General features: G+C 49.6%; 1 protein-coding gene and 1 long non-coding RNA gene across 8 annotated transcripts; one reads left to right on the top strand and one right to left on the bottom strand.

The window, feature by feature from the left end:
* Positions 1 to 257: 257 nt before the first annotated feature.
* C9H7orf57 (chromosome 9 C7orf57 homolog) lies at positions 258 to 17286 on the top strand. Of its 7 annotated transcripts, none has more exons than XM_033402244.2 (9): positions 258 to 509; positions 746 to 914; positions 7889 to 8074; positions 9813 to 9921; positions 10433 to 10589; positions 11632 to 11729; positions 13166 to 13371; positions 14254 to 14268; positions 16178 to 17286. In XM_033402244.2, the coding sequence occupies exons 2-9, from the start codon at positions 860 to 862 to the stop codon at positions 16222 to 16224; spliced, it is 873 nt and encodes a 290-aa protein (XP_033258135.1). In that variant the 5' UTR covers positions 258 to 509; positions 746 to 859; the 3' UTR covers positions 16225 to 17286. The 7 variants fall into 7 exon arrangements, 5 of the variants coding, with proteins under 5 accessions (XP_033258135.1, XP_033258133.1, XP_033258137.1 ...); XM_033402242.2 differs by having other exon boundaries at positions 723 to 914; XM_033402246.2 differs by having other exon boundaries at positions 258 to 513.
* LOC125965489 (uncharacterized) lies at positions 14060 to 16184 on the bottom strand. Its single transcript, XR_007479414.1, has 2 exons — positions 15499 to 16184; positions 14060 to 14551 (listed from the first exon to the last, which is right to left on the bottom strand). It is a non-coding gene; the product is annotated as an uncharacterized LOC125965489 (long non-coding RNA).
* Positions 17287 to 19837: the final 2551 nt, after the last annotated feature.

Raw genomic sequence — 19837 nt, 5'->3', positions numbered from 1 at the left:
CATTAAATGAATGGGAGGTTGACAAGAAAATCTCTGTCGGATTTCTTGGACGTCAGGGAGGGGAGGGCGCACCAGAACTCTGAGGCCGGCCTCGTCCCCAGCACGCCCCATGCCTCGCCCCGCCAGCAGCGCGGCCTAGCCCAGGCCAGCACCGAGGCAACGCCTCTGTCAGCAGCGCAGTCACGTCCCCGCCACGCCCTGAGGCCTCGCCCGGCCAGCAGCGCGGCCACGCCCAGGCCAGCACCGAGGTGACGCACCGGCGCCGGGCAGTTGGTAGTAGGAGCCCGAGTTCTGCCCCTGGAGCTGACTGGCCGGCTGCGGCCCCTCACACTGCCCCGATTGGCTGCCGCTGCTCCCGCTGTGACCGCCGGTTGGCCCAGGCCGTTGCCCCGGCGACGCGGGTTGCTGTGGTTCCGCGCCGCGCTGGGAGTTTGGGGTTGGTCCCAGCCGCCCGCTGGAACAGAGTGGCCTCGGACGCTGCAGGTGGCAATCACCCAGACCCTAGGCCGGTAGGTGAGCGGGGTCAGACGGCCAGTGGGGTCCGGGCAGGGAGGGGGCCCCCCGTCATCCGGGCCGGGGGCGGGGTACCTCGGGACCTGCTGTCTACTCGGCGTGTGTGTGCCCCTGCTGTATACCCTGCCTGGACGTGTCCCTGCTGTATACCCGTGTGGATGTGCCCCTGATGTATACCCTGCCTGGACTTGACCGCATGTCCCGAATAGTGAGACGCCTGCATACCTGTCAGGTGGAGGAGGACAGACAGAGCAGGAACGGGGACCCGGCCTCTGCAGCTCAACCCCCGCGTCGGTTCCTGGTTCACCCGAGAACAGAGAACAGCCGGTCCAGCGTGTCTCCCGGCATGAGGAACACGAGCAAGGAGCTGCACGGCGCCGCAAGCCGCTATGCTCCCTGCGGTGAGTGACCCGAGGAGAGGAAACCCGCGTTTGCTCTGCGGCTGGACTGGCTCGGCTGGACTGGCTCACACCAGCGGGGGCTGCCGGGAGGGGACAGGACAACACGGGGTACCCTCAGAGAAAGCTGCGCACTGCCCCTATGCCCCAGTGTGGAAGCAAGGCTTAAAGGGTAGCATGGGGGGGGGGGGAAACTAGGTTTGTTAGTTTGCTTGTTTGTTTTTTTCCCTATATTCAACAAAAGAAAGCCAGGCTACCCACTGCTGTTGGAGCGCCTCAGTTTTTGGAGCAATAGCGTCTCTGAAAATTTCTCTGTAACAGCAACCCTGTGTAAGTCTCACAGGGGTCTCCCTGTATGTTGGCTTGGGCACTTTCATTTTCAGCTGCATCCCCATGTATTTCATTGATCACCTATCTCTTGCTCCTAATTTAGACCCCAACCAGGGTAACTATGTCTCCTGCTTTAAGCAGTGGGACACAGGAAACAAGCCTCTGGTGGAGGCTCCGATGGCACTGGGCTTCTCACTGTGAAACTGGCAGAAGGGAAGGAGGAAGACCTGGGTGCTGGAGTCTGATTTTGCCTTGATTTTTACGCTGCCCCATCTGGAGGAGGGCTGGAGAAGGAGGGAGGAGAAGAGAGCCCCAGAGCTCGGCTGGGAAAGGCAGGGTGAGGGCTGGCAGGGGGGCTGCGGGCAGAGGGACCAAGTGTGGTCTTCTTCACAGTCTCAACATGCTTCTTGCCTGGAGCTCTGCTGTGGCCACTATGGGTGGGTCCGTGGCTGTGCTGGGAATGGGGCAGGGGACAGGAGGCCTGGGTGTCCGTCTCCACGGTGGGCTCTCAGCCTGGGTCTGACGTCTCAGTGCCTTAGTGTGTGGCCTCCCCGTGTGAGCAGCGCAGAAGACGGCGACACTCACCAGGTGCTCTGCTAAACACTGTCACACTGACACTGAACTTCAGAACAACCTGCCGAGGGGCCCTTAGCCCTGGTTTATAGGTGAGGAAGCCGAGGCTCAGAGTTTCAGGAGGCTGCCCTGTTCTCCAAGGCCGCGGCGGCCCAAAGGCAGGGCTCCAGAGCCCCGTGGGATGTGCCCTCAGACACCAGAGAGCTGCGGGGCTGAGTCACTTTGCAGTCTCTCTGAGCCTGGCTCCTTATGGATGAAGCAAGCACGCGAGGGGGCAGGGGAGCCCGTAAAGGAATCTACATGGTAGTTAAGTGACCTGGCGCCGTACAAGTACTGATAATGTTTGAGGACAAGACAGTTCTCGTTCCTTTAACCCTGTGTGTGTGTGTGTGTGTGTGTGTGTGTGTGTGTGTGTGTGTGTGTGTGTGTGGTGACAGTTGGTTCACAGTGACTCGTGTGCTGGCTCTCTGAGCAGGGCACGCAGTGATAAACAGCCAGCTGGGTTAGAGCTCAGTGCCCGCCCAAAACTTCCAGTACTGAGAAGTAGAAGCCACTCTGTTCTCTGTGGATTAATTAGTAATCAAAACACAGAGAGGAAGAATAAAGCTGGAACCGAATGCCTTCCCTCTAAAGGAAAATATTTGCGCTGAATACAAGCAGATAAGATGGTCCTACCCATCCTCCTAGCTCTTAAATTTCTTCTCTGTGAGCTTGGGCACACTTCTTTAAAGCTTTCCCAGGGGGTGGTTTCTCATTTTCAAAACTATAGTGTTTCCACTATACTGTTCATCTAATTACTGTTCTTTAGATATATAAAAGATTTCCCATGAACATTCATTGTCATGCATTGAAGTAGCTTTAGTTCCAAGTACAGACTGGGTGGCTAACTTTTAGCTCCAGAGGACGGTGACTTCTTGTTCCTGGGATCCATGTGTGCTTGTGTAAAGGGATCTATTCAGCGCCGCCTTCCTGTGCTCCTACTGTACCAGTCGGGGTTCTCCGTAGCCCAGCGATATGTGTGTGTGTGTGTGTGTGTGTGTGTGTGTGTGTGTGTGTGTGTGTGTGGAGAGAGAGAGAGAGAGAGAGAGAGAGAGAGAGAGGAAGGGAGATTGACTGGGAGATTCATTTATTTTGAGGAATTGGCTCACACAGTTGGGTAGCAGGCAGGTCCAAAATCTGCAGGCCGGAGACCCAGGGAAGGGCTGATGCTGCAGTCCTGAGTCCAAAGGCTGTCTGGGGGCCGAATTCTAAAAAGCACCTTCACAGTAACGTGCCGGACTAAACATCTGGGAACTGTGGCCTAGCTAAGGCGACACATAATTACCCATCACACCTGCCAGGAGCCGGTCCTATGTTAGACCCTGAATGCCATGCTTTTTTTTTTTTTTTTTTTTTTGGCCACGACGCACAGCTTGTGGGATTTTAGTTCCCCGACCAGGGATTGAACCTGGGCCCTCCTAACCACTGGACTGCCAGGGAATTCCCTGAACGCCATGCATTTTTGACAGCTGGTTCCAGTAAGCTCGTAAATGCAAGAGTTACTTGTGCTATGATAGTGGCATCTTTCTTATCTCACACTCCTGGATTTTGTGTCCAAAGTTTTCAATCAGCTGTGATATTTGTTCTTATATTTGGACATGCGGTTAATCAGTTTCTGACACAAAGAGTCACCAGCACACCAAGAGCCCGAGTGTCCCAGGGTCTTCTCTCTGTGGAGCCATAAGCGGGCCTGATCACTACAGGTCCCTGGGCTTCTGCCCACACCTCTCGCTCCTGGCAGGGACTCTCACAGGTGGTCACAAAGCAGCCTGCAGGGCTGTGACTTGGGTGCCCACTGAGGGGGCCTCAGGGCTCTGACAAGGCCAGTTTAGCTCACACACACACCGCCCCCCCCCCCCCCGTGGCCACGCTGGGTGGGGCGGGGGATTCAGATCGATGGGGACGGAGGGCAGGGAGCAAGCTTGCCTTCATTCACCACCCCCGTTTGTCCTCCCACCCTCCTCTTCACGGGACCCTCTCCCCTAGAAATCCCACAGCTTTATCTACACTCACCGCGCTTCACCCTTGTGGGACCAGACTTGATGTTTCCATGGAAGCCACGCGCAGCCCACCCCTGCCAATCTGCGGCCCCAGAAGCTTCCCACAGCATGAGGATGCCCGGGACAAAGCCCCGCCCCCCCTGCCCCGCCCCGTTCAGCCACCCTCCTGAGTGCTGCTCTCCTTTCCTGTCTGGCGACTCGTCCCGCTTTGGCCTCAAGCAAAAGGAAAGCGGTGGGGTTCAGATAACATTGTTTGCCAGTGAAGCCTCCCTGATGGCTGCACGCAGTCCTGCATCTTTCTGCTCCTGTCAAATTAGCAAACCTGTTCAGTTAGGCTCTTACTTCTGGTTCAGTGTTTGTTTGTTTGTTTTTCCAATTGGAGTATAGTTGATCCACAATATTGTGTTAGTTTCTGGTGTACAGCAAAGTGATTCACTTATACATATATATCTATTCTTTTTCATATTCTTTTCCATTATAGGTAAATATTTAGTAGAGTTCCCTGTGCTATACAGTAGGTCATGATAGATTATCTATTTTATATATAGTAATGTATATATGTGAATCTCAACCGCCTAATTTATCCCTCCCACCCACCTTTCCTCTTTGGTAACCATAAGTTTGTTTTCTATGTTTGTGAGTCTATTTCTGTTTTGTAAATAAGCTCATTTGTATCTTTTTTTTAGATTCCACATATAAGTGATATATGTGGTATTTGTCTTTCTCTGACTCTGACTTACTTCACTTAGTATGATGATCTCTAGGTCCATCCATGTTGCTGCAGATGGCATTATTTCATTCTTTTTTATGGCTGAGTAATATTCCATTGTATATATGTGCCACATCTTCTTTATCCATTCATCTGTTGATGGACATTTAGGTTGCTTCCATGTCCTGGCTATTGTAAATAGTGCTGCTTATGAACATAGGGGTGCCTCTATCTTTTTGAATTAGAGTTTTCATCTTTTCCGGATACATGCCCAAGAGTGGGATTGCAGGATCATATGGTAGCTCTATTTTAATTCTTTTAAGGAAACTCCATAGTGTTCTCCATAGTGGCTACACCAATATACATTCCCACCAACAGTGTAGATGGGTTCCCTTTTCTCCACACCCTCTCCAGCATTTATTATTTTTTTAATTAATTAATTAATTAATTTTTGGCTGCGTTGGGTCTTTGTTGCTGTGCGTGGGCTTTCTCTAGTTGTGGTGAGCAGAGGCTACTCTTTGTTGTGGTGTGCGGGCTTCTCATTGCAGTGGCTTCTCTTGTTGCAGAGCGCGGCTTCAGTAGTTGTGGCACGAGGGCTCAGTAGTTGTGACTTGTGGGCTCTAGAACACAGGCTCAATAGTTGTGGCACATTGGCTTAGTTGTGGGATCTTCCTGGACCAGGGCTCGAACCCGTGTCCCCTGCACTGACAGGTGGATTCTTAACCACTGCACCACGAGGGCAGTCCCTAGCATTTATTATTTGTAGACTTTTTGATGATGGCTATTCTGACTGTTGTGAGGTGATAACTCATTGTAGTTTTGATTTGCATTTCTCTAATAATTAGTGATGTTGAGCATCTTTTCATTTGCCTATTGGCCACCTGTGTGTCTTCTGAATGTTTATTTAGGTTTTCTGCCCATGTTTTGATTGGATTGTTTAGATTTTTGTTATTGAGTTGTATGAGCTGTTTGTATATTTTGGACATTAAGCCCTTGTCCATCACATAGTTTGCAAATATTTTCTCCCAGTCCATAGGTTGTCTTTTCGTTTTGCTTAGATTTCCTTTTCTATTCAAAAGCTTATAAGTTTGATTAGGTCCCACTTGTTTATTTTTGCTTTTATTTCTATTGCCTTGGGAGACTGACCTAAGAAAATGTTGCTACGATTTATGTCAGAGAATGTTTTGCCTATGTTCTCTTCTAGGAGTTTTATGGCATCATGTCTTATATTTAAGTCTTTAAGCCATTTTGAGTTTATTTTTGTGTGTGAGAGAGAGAGTGTTCTAACTTCATTGATTTACATGTGGCTGTCCAACTTTCCCAACACCACTTGCTAAAGAGACTGTCTTTTCCTCATTATATATTCTTGCCTCCTTTGTCACAGATTAATTGACCCTAGGTGTGTGGGTTTATTTCTGGGCTCTTTATTCTGTTCCACTGATCTGTAGGTCTGTTTTTGTGCCAATACCACACTGTTTTGATTTCTGTAGCTTTGTAGTTTCGTCTGAAGTCTGGAACAGTTATGTCTCCAGCTTTTTCTTTTTCCTCAGGATTGCTTTGGCAATTCTGGGTCTTTTGTGGTCCTATATAAATTTTAGGATTATTTGTTCTAGTTCTGTGAAAAATGTCATGGGTAATTTGATAGGCATCATGTTAAAGCTATAGATTGCTTTGGGTAGTATGGCCATTTTAACAATACAGTAAGTCCCCTACATACAAACAAGTTCCGTTCTGAGAGTCCAATTTGTTCATAAGTCCAACAAAGTTCGCTTATGTACCCAAATAACACAATCGGCTATATAGTACTGTATTGTAATAGGTTTATAATACTTTTAACACAAATAATACATAAAAAACAAACAAAAAGTAAAGAAAATATTTTTAATCATACAGTACAGTACCTTGAAAAGTACAGTACAACAGCTGGCATCCAGGGGCTGGCATCCAGTTAACAGGCAAGAAGAATTACTGACTGGAGGATGGAGAGGAGGTGGGAGATGGTAGAGCTGAAGGATCATGAGCAATAGGAGTTGGAGGGCAAGCTGCAATTTCACTCATGCCTGATGTTGATGGCACAGGTTCTGGTTCCTTGCTGGAACCAGATGCATGTTCACATCTTTGAAAGTGTGCAACTTAAAGGTTCATATGTAGGGAACTTACTGTATTAATTTTTCCAACCCAAGAGCATGGGATATCTTTCCATTTCTTTGAATCATCTTCAGTTTTCTTTATCAGTGTTTTATAGTTCTCAGCATATAAGTCTTTTGCCTCCTTGGTCAGGTTTATTCCTAAGTTTTTTTTTTTTTGTCTTTTTGATGTGATTTTAAAAGGGATTTTTTTTTTTTTTTTACTTTCCCTTTCTGATATTTCATTGTTACTGTAAAGAAATGCAACAGATTTCTGTAATCTTGTATCCTGCTACCTGGTTGAATTCATTTATCAGTTCTAGTAGTTTTTGTGTGGAGTCTTTAGGGTTTTCTATATATAGTATCATTTCATCTGCATATAATGACAATTTTACCTCTTCCCTACCAATTTGAAAACTTTTTATTTCTTTTTCTTGTCTGATTGCTGTGGCTAGGACTTCTAATACTATGTTGAATAGAAGTGGTGAGAGTGGGCATCCTTGTCTTGTTCCAGAGTTTAGTGGGAAGGCTTTCAGCTTTTTACCATTGAGTATCATGCTGGCTGTGGGTTTGTCATAAATAGCTTTTATTATGTTGAGATATGGTCCCTCTGTGCCCACTTTGGTAAGAGTTTTTATCAAGATATCTCAGTGTTTTTAAAGTTCTAAGTTGATCAAATCTTGGCTAACATTTGGTCACATAGTCCAGAGGCTTGCCCACGTTTTAAGTGCTTTGGGATCTTTCAGGAATGTGTACTCCCGGAAATGCAGTCTAGTCCCAATTCATGGAGGATTGAAGGAGAAGAGAGAGAGAGCTGCACATGTAGGGGATTTGGATACCTCACTGGGAGGCTAAAAACCCCAGGGAAGGGCTCTGCTCTCACTGCTTTGGGACAGAGGGGCAGCCAGCAGCAGAGGGGCCAGCAGGCCTTCTAGAAGGTGCTTGTCATCTGCTGGGCGCCGTGGCTGCTGCTCGTGGCCTTTAGGGACTGTTAACTACACGACTGGCAGGGTTATGCCTCGGGTGACAGGCATTTACAAGAGGGCAGTTTCACCTGTGCTGGTGCCCCATGTTGATGTCCTCTTCTGGTGTCCTGGGAGGGTGTGACGCCCTCCCTGGTGTAGTTATCTTCTGAGCAGTGGACCAAACCAGCCTGGATTCCGTAAGTAATGACCTGACCCTTGGCCTCCTCTTCCCTAGATTGGTATTACCACCTTCCTGTGAAGCAGTCTGAGAAAGCCGTGGATGCCCCGCCAGCGTCCCAGATCCCAGGCCTCAGTGACCTGAGGGCAGCCCCCAGTGGGCACACGCCCGGGGCACGAAGGTGCTTGGTGAAGGAAACGGACTCAGAGTACGTGAAGCTGGCGAAGCAAGGTGGCCAGCCCGGTAAGCACTGCAGGCTTGTGCTTTGTGGCGGGAGTGACACGGTCGTCTGGTCATTGTGTCCTCCCTGTAAAAATATGTGAAGTGTATGAGCTTTGCCCAAGGCCGTAGGAAGTCCAGGTCAATGGATACAGTTCAGGGTGCAGACTCTTCAGGGGCGTGCTGCCGTTTATGGGAAAGACCTACTAGGCTGTGAGTTCACCGAACTGGGATTTTCCTTCTGAGTGACACCCCTGTGGTGACTCCCTGTCTAGCTGCAGTCTCTGTCTCTGCACTGCAGTCGCCCAGCTCAGGGCCACCCCTTCCCCAGTCGCCTGTGAAGCATCTTTGTTCCTGTTGCTCTGTCTCATCATCCCTCATCCTGTGTATTAATATCTTCTTGGTAATGGGAGGCCAGGGATGAGTGTCCATGGTGATGTTTATGAACACCACACTTTTACCCATGATGTAACTGAGAAAGGCCTGTTCAGCTGTGCTAATTAAAGTTGCTGGTCAAGTTAGGAGTCACGTCTATCTAGCACACCTTCTGGCTGGCCTTTGTGGTGAACGAGCCTGAGAAACGCTGACCTTTCTCTCTTTCTGACCCCTGTTCCTGCTGTGGAGGTTGTCACGGGGAGAGTGGGCGACATGGCAGAGGGCAGCACCTGGCTTTAATGGTCAAAAGCCCGGAACAGACCATGTGATTCACTGCGTGTAAAGCACAGAAGGTCCACCACCTCCCCACTCCCCAGCCACCAGTTAGGACATTAGTGGGACTGCTGGCAGAATCTGAACAAGATCTGTAAACTGGATAAAAGGATTGCATCACACTAATTTCCTGATTTTGATCACTACACTGTGATTATGTCATAACTGTCTCTGGAAGCCTCCCAAACGGTCCCCCAAACAGCAATGACAGTGACAATACTAATGGGTGGGGGGGGGGAGAGAGAAAGAGCAATAAAGCAAATGGGAAACGAAACGCAGCATTTGAGGCATCTGGGTGAAGGGTTTAGGGGAATTCATACCATTTTTTGGACCTTTTGTCTAAGTCTGAAATATTTAAAAATGGAAAGTTCAAAAAAGAAAAAAGTTATACATGTCTTTCTAATAGTAAGAACAGTCGAACAGTCGATGCTGGCCGTCGCGCCCGCTTAGCAGGCAAGACTAGTCGCTCCCGCTTCCCCGCCTGACTGACCCCTGCCTGGGAAAAGCCCTCAAGCCGGGGGAGGGGGATGAAGACCTGGCAGCAAGTCGGGGGGTCGGCGGGAGCTAGAGCCTGAGCGCGTCTCTGACCCTCTCAGCCTGGCTCCAAGCGGGGCACCGGTTAACACTCCCCCTGCCCCCAGGATTTAGAGGGGCCGGTGCCCCGCTTCACCGGAAACCTGGAGGGGGCGGCTCACCCCAGAACTGCCGCGTGGGGGGTGGAGAGCAGACTGTCCTGGCCAGAGAGAGGAGCCAGGGCGCAGCCCCCCGGGGGGCCCGAGGAGTTCTGTCCCCGCAGATACCGCCCTGGGGCAAGGACCCCTCCCCCTCCCCCCCAGAGACAGGGAGGAGGTGGCCTGCGGCGGGGCAGGGGTACAGGAGGGATGTCCTCTGGGCACCAGGCAGCACGAGCACTGGCGGGTGAGGACACCGCGGACACCCCGGCGTGCTGTCCCCGGCCCAGTGGAGTCCAGGAGGAGAGCCGGTCCCCTCGTCGCTGCGACCTGCCTGCTGGTAATGCGCAGGCCGCTCACAGCCGTGTCTTTTTGGCCTCGAGATCTGTTGAAGCACTTTGCCCCCGGGACCAGTAAGGGCTCCCCCGTGGCCTACTCCTTGCCAGACTGGTACGTCCACCACAGCCAGCCGCCGACGGCCGACCGGAGGCAGTGAGTATCCTGACCCCCGCGTTGCGGCCCCGCCCAGGCCTGCGTCCCCAGCCTCTGACCTCCGCGCCCGGCCTCTCCGCCCGCCGCCTCCCTGCAGCCCACTGTCTCCGGGAGGCTGGACGCCCTCTTCCGTCCCGTCCTTGCTGGGGGTCGGCTGGTTGCCCAGCTTCTCCCCGCCGCTGCATCCCGGAGGGCCCTTCCCTCTCCCCTCCCCTCCCCTCCCCTCCCCTCCCCTTCCCCTCCCCCTCCCCTCCCCTCCCTCTCCCCTCCCCTCCCTCTCCCCCTCCCCTCCCTCTCCCCCTCCCCCTTCCCCTCCCCCTCTTCTAAGGGCCTGGACTTTATCCTAGCAGAACCAGGAGCCCAGAAAGTGAGGGGGGTGTGGGTGGGCGGGGACTGGAGAAGGTCAGAGCTAGGTGCTGGGGCGGGGGGAGGGGGAAGGAGGGAGGCAGAGAGGGGAGGTCAGGAGGTGGCCCTAAGCCGCGGGCCGGGGCCCTTCCGTCCGTTTCTGCAGGGTCCCCGCTGCGTCCATACCGGATTACATGGTTTATGAAGAGTCTAACCGCGATCACGCCAGTGGCAACTACGAGTCCAGAAGGGGGCCCTTCGACTTTGACATGAAGACGGTTTGGCAAAGAGAGGCAGAGGAACTGGTAAAGGAGAAAAAAAAGGTGACTGGAGCCCCACTAGATGGCATGGTTTTGCTTGCCGCCCGGAGCACGCCCCGCGATGTGCTTGTCGGCAGGGTGTGTCTCGTGGCCCCGGCATCTGCATCTTAAGTTCGATCTGCTAAAAGGCCAGAGGCCACGGGAAATTAGCTTCCTTCTTCTCCTTATGAATGCGATCCTTGAGGTAAGATTGCCTTTTACTGAGTGTGTTTTAACCAGCTGACACTCATCTCTGGGAAAGTTGGCCGTCACTTCTCATCTGCCCAGATAGAAAGGACATTATCCAGTTTCTGAACAAGCCCGTTCTGTTTAAGGGTTTAAGTTAAAATTCCCCGGAATACTCTGTACGGACAAGAAGGGAAGAGGAGACGCTGCTTTTCTTCTGTGCAAACCCTGGGTATTTGTATTTGACCTTGAAGGAGCACCGACTGCAGGGCACACACTTTCAAGGCATTTCTGTTTCAAAGGCACCCTGTGAAGGCCATCTCGGGTCAGTGGCTTTCTGGTGGCGGTGTCTCGGTTCATGGGGCTGGCGTGGCTCCTGGGACGTGGGGATCTGTGGGTGAACTGGTGACGTTCATGTTAAAACCGGCAGTGGGTCCTGACGATGAGCAAGGTTGGCCGCCCTCCCCCCGCACGACAGGGGAGCGGCCTCGCTGGCTGGCAGGTTCCTCGCCTGACCCCAGCCCGCTTCGCAGTGTCTGCTTGGAAGAGAAACCCTGGAAGTTTATTCCGGGGCTCGCAGAGTTGAGCACTGTGCAGTGTCAGCTGCGTGCAGCGGGCCGGCTGTCTGTCCTCAAGACACCCTGTCCCAGCCCTGAGCCTGGCTCTGGGGGGTTGGCATGTTCAGTGAACGGGCTGCTCCTGGTGACACTTCCCAGCAATAAACAGAGGCTTCGGATGCTAACCAGGGTCACGGTGCCCATGCCCTATAAAAGGCTGGATGCTGTACTGCCGCCAAACCATTGACAGAGCCATGCAGGGGCTGAGAAAGTGCAGGGAGCAAACCCTTCTAAGTCAGGGTATCGTGTGTCTCTCTGTACAGGTGAGGCTACCAGCCATCAAGTCCAAGTATCCGAGCAAAGCCGGGACCCCGCTTGGCCCCAAAGACCCTGCAGGAAGCAAACTATCCTTTCCCCCCATGTAAGTGCACAGGCTGCGCCAGCGTGGTCTGGATTCGGTTTGGGTTTGGTCTTTGGTCCAAGTGACAACAGTGACAACCATGGCTCCAATACACGATGCTGATGCCGGCCTAACAGTATTCGCTTCCCAGCAGCAGGTTGTGGTGATGTGACTTCAATGGCACAACTTCCCATGGCCTGGCCCTGTCTACTGGCCTCCTCTTCCATTTTCCCTTCCCTCTGGGTGCCCCCTGGGCCCCTGTGGACCCATCCTCCCCCGCCCTGAGCGCTGAGCTGAGCTCTCTCCTCTGTCAGCCTGTGTCACCCAAGCTCACCCTATAAACTTGGGGCCACATGTGTGTGCTACTCAGTCCTGACGTTCTCTGTCCCCAAGGCCTGGACCCTGGTGTCTGCGCCTGGTGAGTCCTTGGCTCTGCATTCAGCTGGAACATCTGTCAGGCGCCCTGACACTTCATTACTCGCCCAGCTGGAGCGGGGGTCCCCGAGGCCTTCTGTTTCTCTTCCCGTCCCCAGAATCTCACTGTAGTGCTAGAATTAATGCCGTTAATTGTCTGACTACTTCTTACAATTGCTTCTCCTCTAGTGAGGCTGGGGGAGGAGCAATCAATCAGTTACATTGTGTGACAAATGCCATGAAAGCACCACACTCAGACTGGGAGGGCAAAAAAATTATATCTATCTATCATCCATCAACTATCTATCTATCTATCTATATCTGTATACCTCTATGTCTTTCTGTCTATCTATATCCATCTATATTTCTATATCTACCTATCTATATCTATATATCTATATCTATCTATCTATCTATCTATATATATAGAGAGAGAGAGAGCCCGCCAGAGCCATTAGGAAGACTCTTGACAACAGAGTGATTTACAAGTAAGAAACCCAAGGGTCGGAGGGCACAGGTGATATGCGTCACCTGTTTTACATCTGATCTCCCCGCCTCTCCTAATGGAGGTTATGATAAGGTCTGCAAAGATGTAAATGACAGAGAGAAGACAGAAGTGTGTAAAGAAGCAGCAGATAATCTTTAACATGAACAGGGAAGAACTAATTAAGAAAGTAACAATTTGTTTGAAAGTGGTAGAGTCTGAGTCACTCATCCCTCCCCAGGGAAGGGGCGGTTCTTTCAGAAGAAGGCATCCCTGGGAAATGCTGGAATTCTTCTTCTCTTTGGCTGTTCTGAAGAAAGGTTTTGGAAACTGAACTAAGTATGCGCTCACTGTGTACAAGGATGCTTGGAGGTTACTTCCTTATGCTTAAAAGTGGAGAGAGATTGAGAAAGAGAGATAGAGGGAGAGAGGGAGAAGCATCTCTGTTGTGTCTTCAGGGACAGTAACGCATCTAATTTACCATCAGTATGTTCGCTGAGAACGCTTCTGGATTACCCTTCACCTTTGTATTTAAGTACTTAATTTTTCTCTTTTTGAGGCCTGGTCAAAAAATCAGTTCACCCACAAACGTTTCCAAACTTATTAGCAATGGATATAACGCTGAGTGGTTACAGCAGCAAGCAGACCGAGACAAGAGGACCCTGCAGACATCCAAGGCCTCTGCTTCGTCTCTGTCCCAGTCTCCGTGGGACGCCGAGCCGCCCCCAGACCCGGAGGCTCCGGAAGGCGCCAAGGAAGGCCCAGGTGAAGTGCACGGCCCCTGAGACCCCTTGTCTCATTACCTATATCATAATGAGTGATCTAAAAACCGCATAAAAAACCTGCAGAGTTATTGAGGTTACAGTTACACATGAGGATAATATATATTGTGCTTCTTTCCTCTTTATTCAGATGAATAGCAAAAGTCATTATTTCTGTGGCTTTACATTTTCTTCTAGTTGTCAAAAATTCTGATGCTTTATGTGTTGTGCCACACACATGATATCAGTTTTAGTCTCCTGGGTCCAAAAGATTCTGATCCCTGCAATGCTTGGTCCTCTCTGAGGCAGCTTCAGATACAGCCCCAGTTCCTGAAAAGAACTCACAGTTCAAGCTTGAATTTGTTCCATTATCAGCATTTCTTAAACTTTGTCATTAAACTTTGAATAGCTGAGACATTTCCGTGAAATTAGCTGTTCAAAAAGTTTATTAGTTTGATTTTCAACAGTCACTGTCACAGGGACAATTAGTCTTATTTTGGGCCATGTCCATCTTAAGGTCTATCGAGTATGATATTTAGTTTCTGTAGCTCTAGAACTTATTGACCATTTGCCTTTAGGAAACTTATTTTCACTCCGAGGCTCCATTTCTCTGATTAAGGAGGAAGGAGCTGTGTTGTGTCTCTTCAAGCATCTCAAGTGTTTTATGTGATGTTTTGTAAACATGAGCTCTGCCCATCTTCCAGGCCAGTGGGCACCACACTGGCCTGACCAGTGTCTTAATGATACCCTCTCTCCATTGTCATCATGATGCCATTTTAAGTCATACAAACTTTTACTGATTTTTAAGGAATTATTAAGAGTAATTCTTTTAAAATTAGTCTCTTTTATTAAATTGAACAACTAATGCACTTGTCCTTTATTACAGAGTCTTCTCCTCCAAGTGAGTATTTATAGAGAAACTGACCTGCAACCAAGTATAAAAAGTGTCTCAGACACAAAAACAATTGATGGACATAGTTCTTCAATCTGGAGATGATGCATCTCAGAAGCCTGTGAGGTCCCTCTCCAAACCACCCGTGTTCTAACTACAAAAGCTGGTGATATCTATGTCTTTAAAAAGTCAGAGTTCTAGGACTTCCCTGGCGGTCCAGTAGTTAAGACTCCGCGCTTCCATTGCAGGGGGCACAAGTTCCATCCCTGGTCAGGGAACTAAGATCGGCATGCTGCGCAGAGGGGCCAAAAAAAAAAGAAAAGAAAAGAAAAAAAAAAGTCAGACTTCTAGAAACACAGTTTGGGGACAGCAAAAGAAGGACCACTTACATTATTACAACAGAATTATTCTTTTATGCATATCACACAAGATAAAGCATATTTCAGTTTACTTCAGAGGCATACATTTTATTAGACACTACGTGAGAAATGTGGGTTTAAATAATGGTAAAGAAGTGAAAGGCCAGGAGAGGCCTCTAATTTAAATACAGGTGCCCCTATATACACTACCAAACGTAAAATAGATAGCTAGCGGGAAGCAGCCGCATAGCACAGGGAGATCAGCTTGGTGCTTTGTGACCACCTAGAGGGGTGGGATAGGGAGGGTGGGAGAGAGGGAGACGCAAGAGGGAGGGGATATGGGGATATATGTATATGTATAGTTGATTCACTTTGTTATACAGCAGAAACTAACACAACATTGTAAAGCAATTATACTCCAATAAAGATGTTAAAAAATATAAATAAATAAATACAGATGCCCCAGGCACAGAGACCCACCTGCACAGGGTCTCTGAGGGTTTTTAGTATTGTTTTTCTGCATGGTCTTAAGTAGATAGAATTTACCTCACCACCACCAAAATATCTGATCTGGTCTAGGAACTGTCGTTGGACATTAAGGTGATACACTTTCTACTGGGAAATAAATCACTGCAGTGCTATATACTCCACGTGTTTAAATTAGCAGCAAGACCCTCTTAATCTCAGAGGAAATTTTTAACAGCTCAAAATCAGTGGAAGACTAAGTAGGCTTGGTAAAGCCCCTGTAACCTGGAAGAATCACCGTCTGGCTGAGCAGACCTGCCTCTGCGCATGTTCTGGGTCGCCGAGGTGTCACTGCCCGGGTGCCGCCCCGTCCTCCCCAGAACTTCAGATCCGGCCGCGGCGCGCTGGGGCTGACCTCGGCCACTCGCTGCCCTCTGTCTCCCGTTCCTCCTCCTCTGTCCATCCTGGATTTTAACGTGATGAACAGCAATCGCCCACCTGAGCTTGCCTTTTCCTACCCGAGCCGGCCGCTGCAAGTGTCCGGACCTCATCAAGGCTTCTTTAGTGTGTTTTCCCTCCACCTGTCGCAGGATTGTCATTTTTCACTGCAATTTTTGCAGCCGCTCGAGGTGTTCCTGACACGCCAGATAGCTAGCTGGCCTTTTAGATGAGTGGCACCGTTAACGCGGGTGCGCAGGGTGCGGTGTCGGGGTGCACGGTGGGGGCCGGGCAGCATCCCCTGGGGCCGCAACAGCCCGGTGGAGCTGAGCCGCCCCCCTGCCCAGGCCGCGCCCCACTGCGCGTTCAGCTCCGCCCTCCTGTGTCAGCAGAACCTTCCCGGCACTTGCAGGCTTGACTCAGCGATCACCAGCCGCCTGCAAGTTGGAGGCTGATGTTTCCGACGTGCGATTTGTGGCTGCGGGTAGGACCGTGCACTAGACTTTTGTGTAGACTTCAGTAACAATCCTTATAAATAGGTGCAGAGGTACATGTTTTCTTTTAGTTAAAATTAATAGGTTCAATTTTTTAATTTATAAAACGCGCCATCTTTTGTCTCTTTGCCCTTAAAGTCTTATCTTTATTTTGCACTGCAGGTCCAGTAGCACCTCCAACTGCCTCAGCGCCCGCGGAGCGCAGATAAACCCCGCTGTGATGTGCAGCTAGGACCTATGTAACAGCTATAGTTATAAGGCTCCTGTTACAGTTTGTTAACATAGATTCTCACGAAATGATCCATCTTAGAACAGATTTGACGTCGCTGCTGCGTAGATGGTGCCAGTGTTGGGTTTTGTTTCTTGCATCCCTCTGGGACGCCAGGCGCATGGGCTTTGCGCCACTGCGCCTCGCTGGCCTGGGAAGTCCCAGGGTCTCGGAACAGGCCACTTCCTTCCCACCCTCGGCCGACGTCACCACCCGCGTGTGAGCCTCTACTGGCACTACTTCTGTTGAAATCTACAGTTTAGACTCTTAACCGGAAATAACTCACCCAAAAGCTTTTTCACTATTTGGTCCTGTAATCTTTGTAGGAATAATTTTTCTGTTACAAAAAGTATTTAATTCCAGAATATTGTGCAATAGTTTATATTAAGAAACAGATTAATTTATTATGCCTTGAAATTTTAAACATTTAGTATGAAAACATTGTAGCATTTGCTAGTTTTAAATGTTTGAAAATATTTTTGGCATAAACTGAAATCCATAATAGTGAAAATTTATTATTTTGTATTAAGTAAAAATATGTTTAATTTAAATATTTAATTTAGTAGTCTTAACAAATATGTTTTACTACTCAGACAATTCTCTCAGTTTATAAATTTCATTGCTATTTGTATGTAATTAGCATAAAAATGTAGTTTTATATTTTGTACATTTAATTCACTCATAAAATAATAATATTCTGCTGGAAGATTTTCAGAGAGCCAACTAAGTTCAGAGATGTTTTAGCTTCTTTCCCAGAATAAACTTATCATGCATTTGCTCACGTAAAATCTAAACGTTTTCAATTAATTCTTTAAACGATATACTGAACTGAACGCATGGATGCATGTGGTTGGGTAACTACACAGCTCAGAGGACGTGAGTGGCGCGTGCGGTGAAGGGAAAGAGTCTGCTCTAGAGGAAGGTGCCGACTGTCCCTGGTTTCTCCCCTCCCCCTTCCTTTCTCTACTTCAATCCCTACCTCATTCTCAACCCGCCCCCCCCCAAGAAAAAACCATCAGGAACAGGTATCAGTAGCTTAAGACCCTTCGATCCATTTTGAGGATATTAGAGTAGCAGAAACCCGTGGTTTTAGGGAGAGGACAGAGTTTGGGGCAGGGACCTGTGATCAGATCTCGGCTCCATGCAGGGCACCTGGGGTCTGTTATTGAAAAAGCCAGTCGTGCAGTTAACTTTCTGCTTGGTAATAGAAAACAAACGTTATGAAAACAGAAGATTTGCACATTCCATCTAATTGTTCTGAAGTAAAGCACTTTTGCCAAAAGATCAAAAATATAGCTAGATCATACTAAATATAAATTGTCAGTTAAAACCAGCAAAATAAGTGTTTAATGAAATAGTACTTTCACACGTATGTGCGTGCATGCACACTCACACACACCCTTCCAGTGTCGTGATGTTTTTCTGACAGGCTCAACACAGCCCAGCTCACAGAGGTTAGCTCTGAGCCTTGGTTTCCTCCTTTATCAAAAGGAGATACTTCCAGGACTTCCCTGGTGGTCCAGTAGTTAAGACTCCGCGCTTCCAATGCAGGGGGCACGGATTCCAGCCCCAACGGGCCATCCCACAAGCCATGTAGTGCGGCCACTAAATACATACATAAATACATAAATAAAAAGGAGATACTTCCTATCCAAGCGCTGTCATGATGATTAATCAAATTAAGTTTCAACAAGGTTCCTGACACAATATCTGACACTGTACTCAATCATTCTCTCAGCTTTCATAAATCTAATATTCAATTTGGTGGTCAACTTGCCCATGAAGGGAGCCCCAGATACACATAGGAAAGCCAGCATCCCTGGAGAAAGCTGGGATTCTAACCTCTGTTAACTGATTTAGTACAGAGCCTGAGATCTGCCTGAAATGGGCCCAGAGGTCACGCTCTATGAAAAGCAAAGTAGAAGTTAGTGGAAGAGAGGAAAGACAGAGAATAGCTTCAAGGAGGAGAATGCAGAGCAGTGCAATAACAAGTAAGGCACCATGGAAAGAAAGTGGAAATAAATGTCAGGAATTAGAGCAGATATGATGACGGAAGAGAATGAGGTACTTCGCACCCTACAAAGGGCTTAACTCGAGCCCAGGAAACATCTTAAAAAATTGGCCAGATTGTACATTAAAAAGCAGCAGAGGAGCTTCCTGGTGGCTCAGTGGTTAAGAATCTGCTTGACAATGCAAGGGACAAGGGTTCGAGCCCTGGTCCAGGAAGATCCCACATGCCGCGGAGCAACTAAGCCTGCGCGCCACAACTACTGAGCCTGTACTCTATAGTCCACGAGTCACAACTACTGAACGCATGTGCCGCAACTACTGAAGGCTGTGCGCCTAGAGCCCATGCTCCACAACAAGAGAAGCCACCGCAATGAGAAGCCCGTGCACCACAACGAAGAGCTGCCCTGGCTCGCGGCAACTAGAGAAAGCCCACGGGCAGCAATGAAGACCCAACGCAGCCAAAAATAAATACATTTAAAAAAAAAAATCATAACAGGCTTTTGTATCTCACCTGACCCTCGTCGACCCCTGCAGCAATGGGCATCGTTCGCATGTGAGGGATGAGTTCAGCAAGTCACCGGCCAGCACGCAGTGCGGCCAAGGGCACCAGGGTAATTCACATGAGGGAAAATTCACTACAGACAGCACCAGTTAATGGTTTAGAGCGAAAGCAATGGGGCAGAAAGCTCGTGGAAAACGGCCTGCAGGCAGAGCCATGTGGATAACCCTGGGCTCTCATGTGCCTCTGTGTGTGATGTCCCAGAGGGGACACTGGGGGGTGGGGGGGCTGCCCTTTCCTGTGCATCTGCCCGCAGCACTCCTGCAGGTGAAGGCCCAGTGGGTGCCAGCCTGTCAGCAGGTGGCATCCATCAGGTGCCTGGGGTCACTCCTGAATGTTTGGGTGGGCGGCCTGAGAATACCCTGTGTGACACGGAGGTACCTCACCCCCCCTCCGCCCCATCGCGTGTGCCAGGAGGGGTGCTTTTCTCCTCCATCCTGTCTCATTAAGGATCAAATGCTGGCTCTGCCCCATGATGTTGGTTCATGACCTCCTGATGGGTTTCTTCAGGGTCTCCACCGTCGCTCTGAGAGGCATCCAGGAAGTAGGGCAGCCCTGGGCTGGAGAGGGACTTGGCCGGTGGGAAGCAGCAGGAAGCCTCACTGAGTATCTCTGAAATACTCTCAGCTTTGGGAGAATCCGAGCTTGGAATCACTCTGGGGTTTGGGTGAGCCCGACTGAGTTGGTGTCACCACTTGGTGCAGGGTGACCAGTTCTGCAGAAACCTTTGGAGTTCTCTGGTGGGTTGGGCTGGCCTGGGGAGGTGACGGCGGGGTGTCCTTGGCTTTGCTAGCTGAGGGGTCCGCGCTGGAGCTGGCCGGGGCTGGGCTGGGTTCACCCGTGTGGTTTAGAGAAGGCTGGACACAACTTGTTTCCAGGTGTCACATTTACCAGGTGTAACTTAACAAATAGGTAAGTCTTTGGTATTTGGTTTTCTGGCTCGTGTGCAGCCTGTTGGAAAGGAAGGAAAAGGAGGCCTTCATCC

This window comes from Orcinus orca, chromosome 9 (assembly GCF_937001465.1).
Source record: "Orcinus orca chromosome 9, mOrcOrc1.1, whole genome shotgun sequence".
Taxonomy (NCBI): Eukaryota; Metazoa; Chordata; class Mammalia; order Artiodactyla; family Delphinidae; genus Orcinus; species Orcinus orca.
Note: the sequence above shows the minus strand (reverse complement) of the source record. Positions and strands in the feature narration are given on the sequence as shown.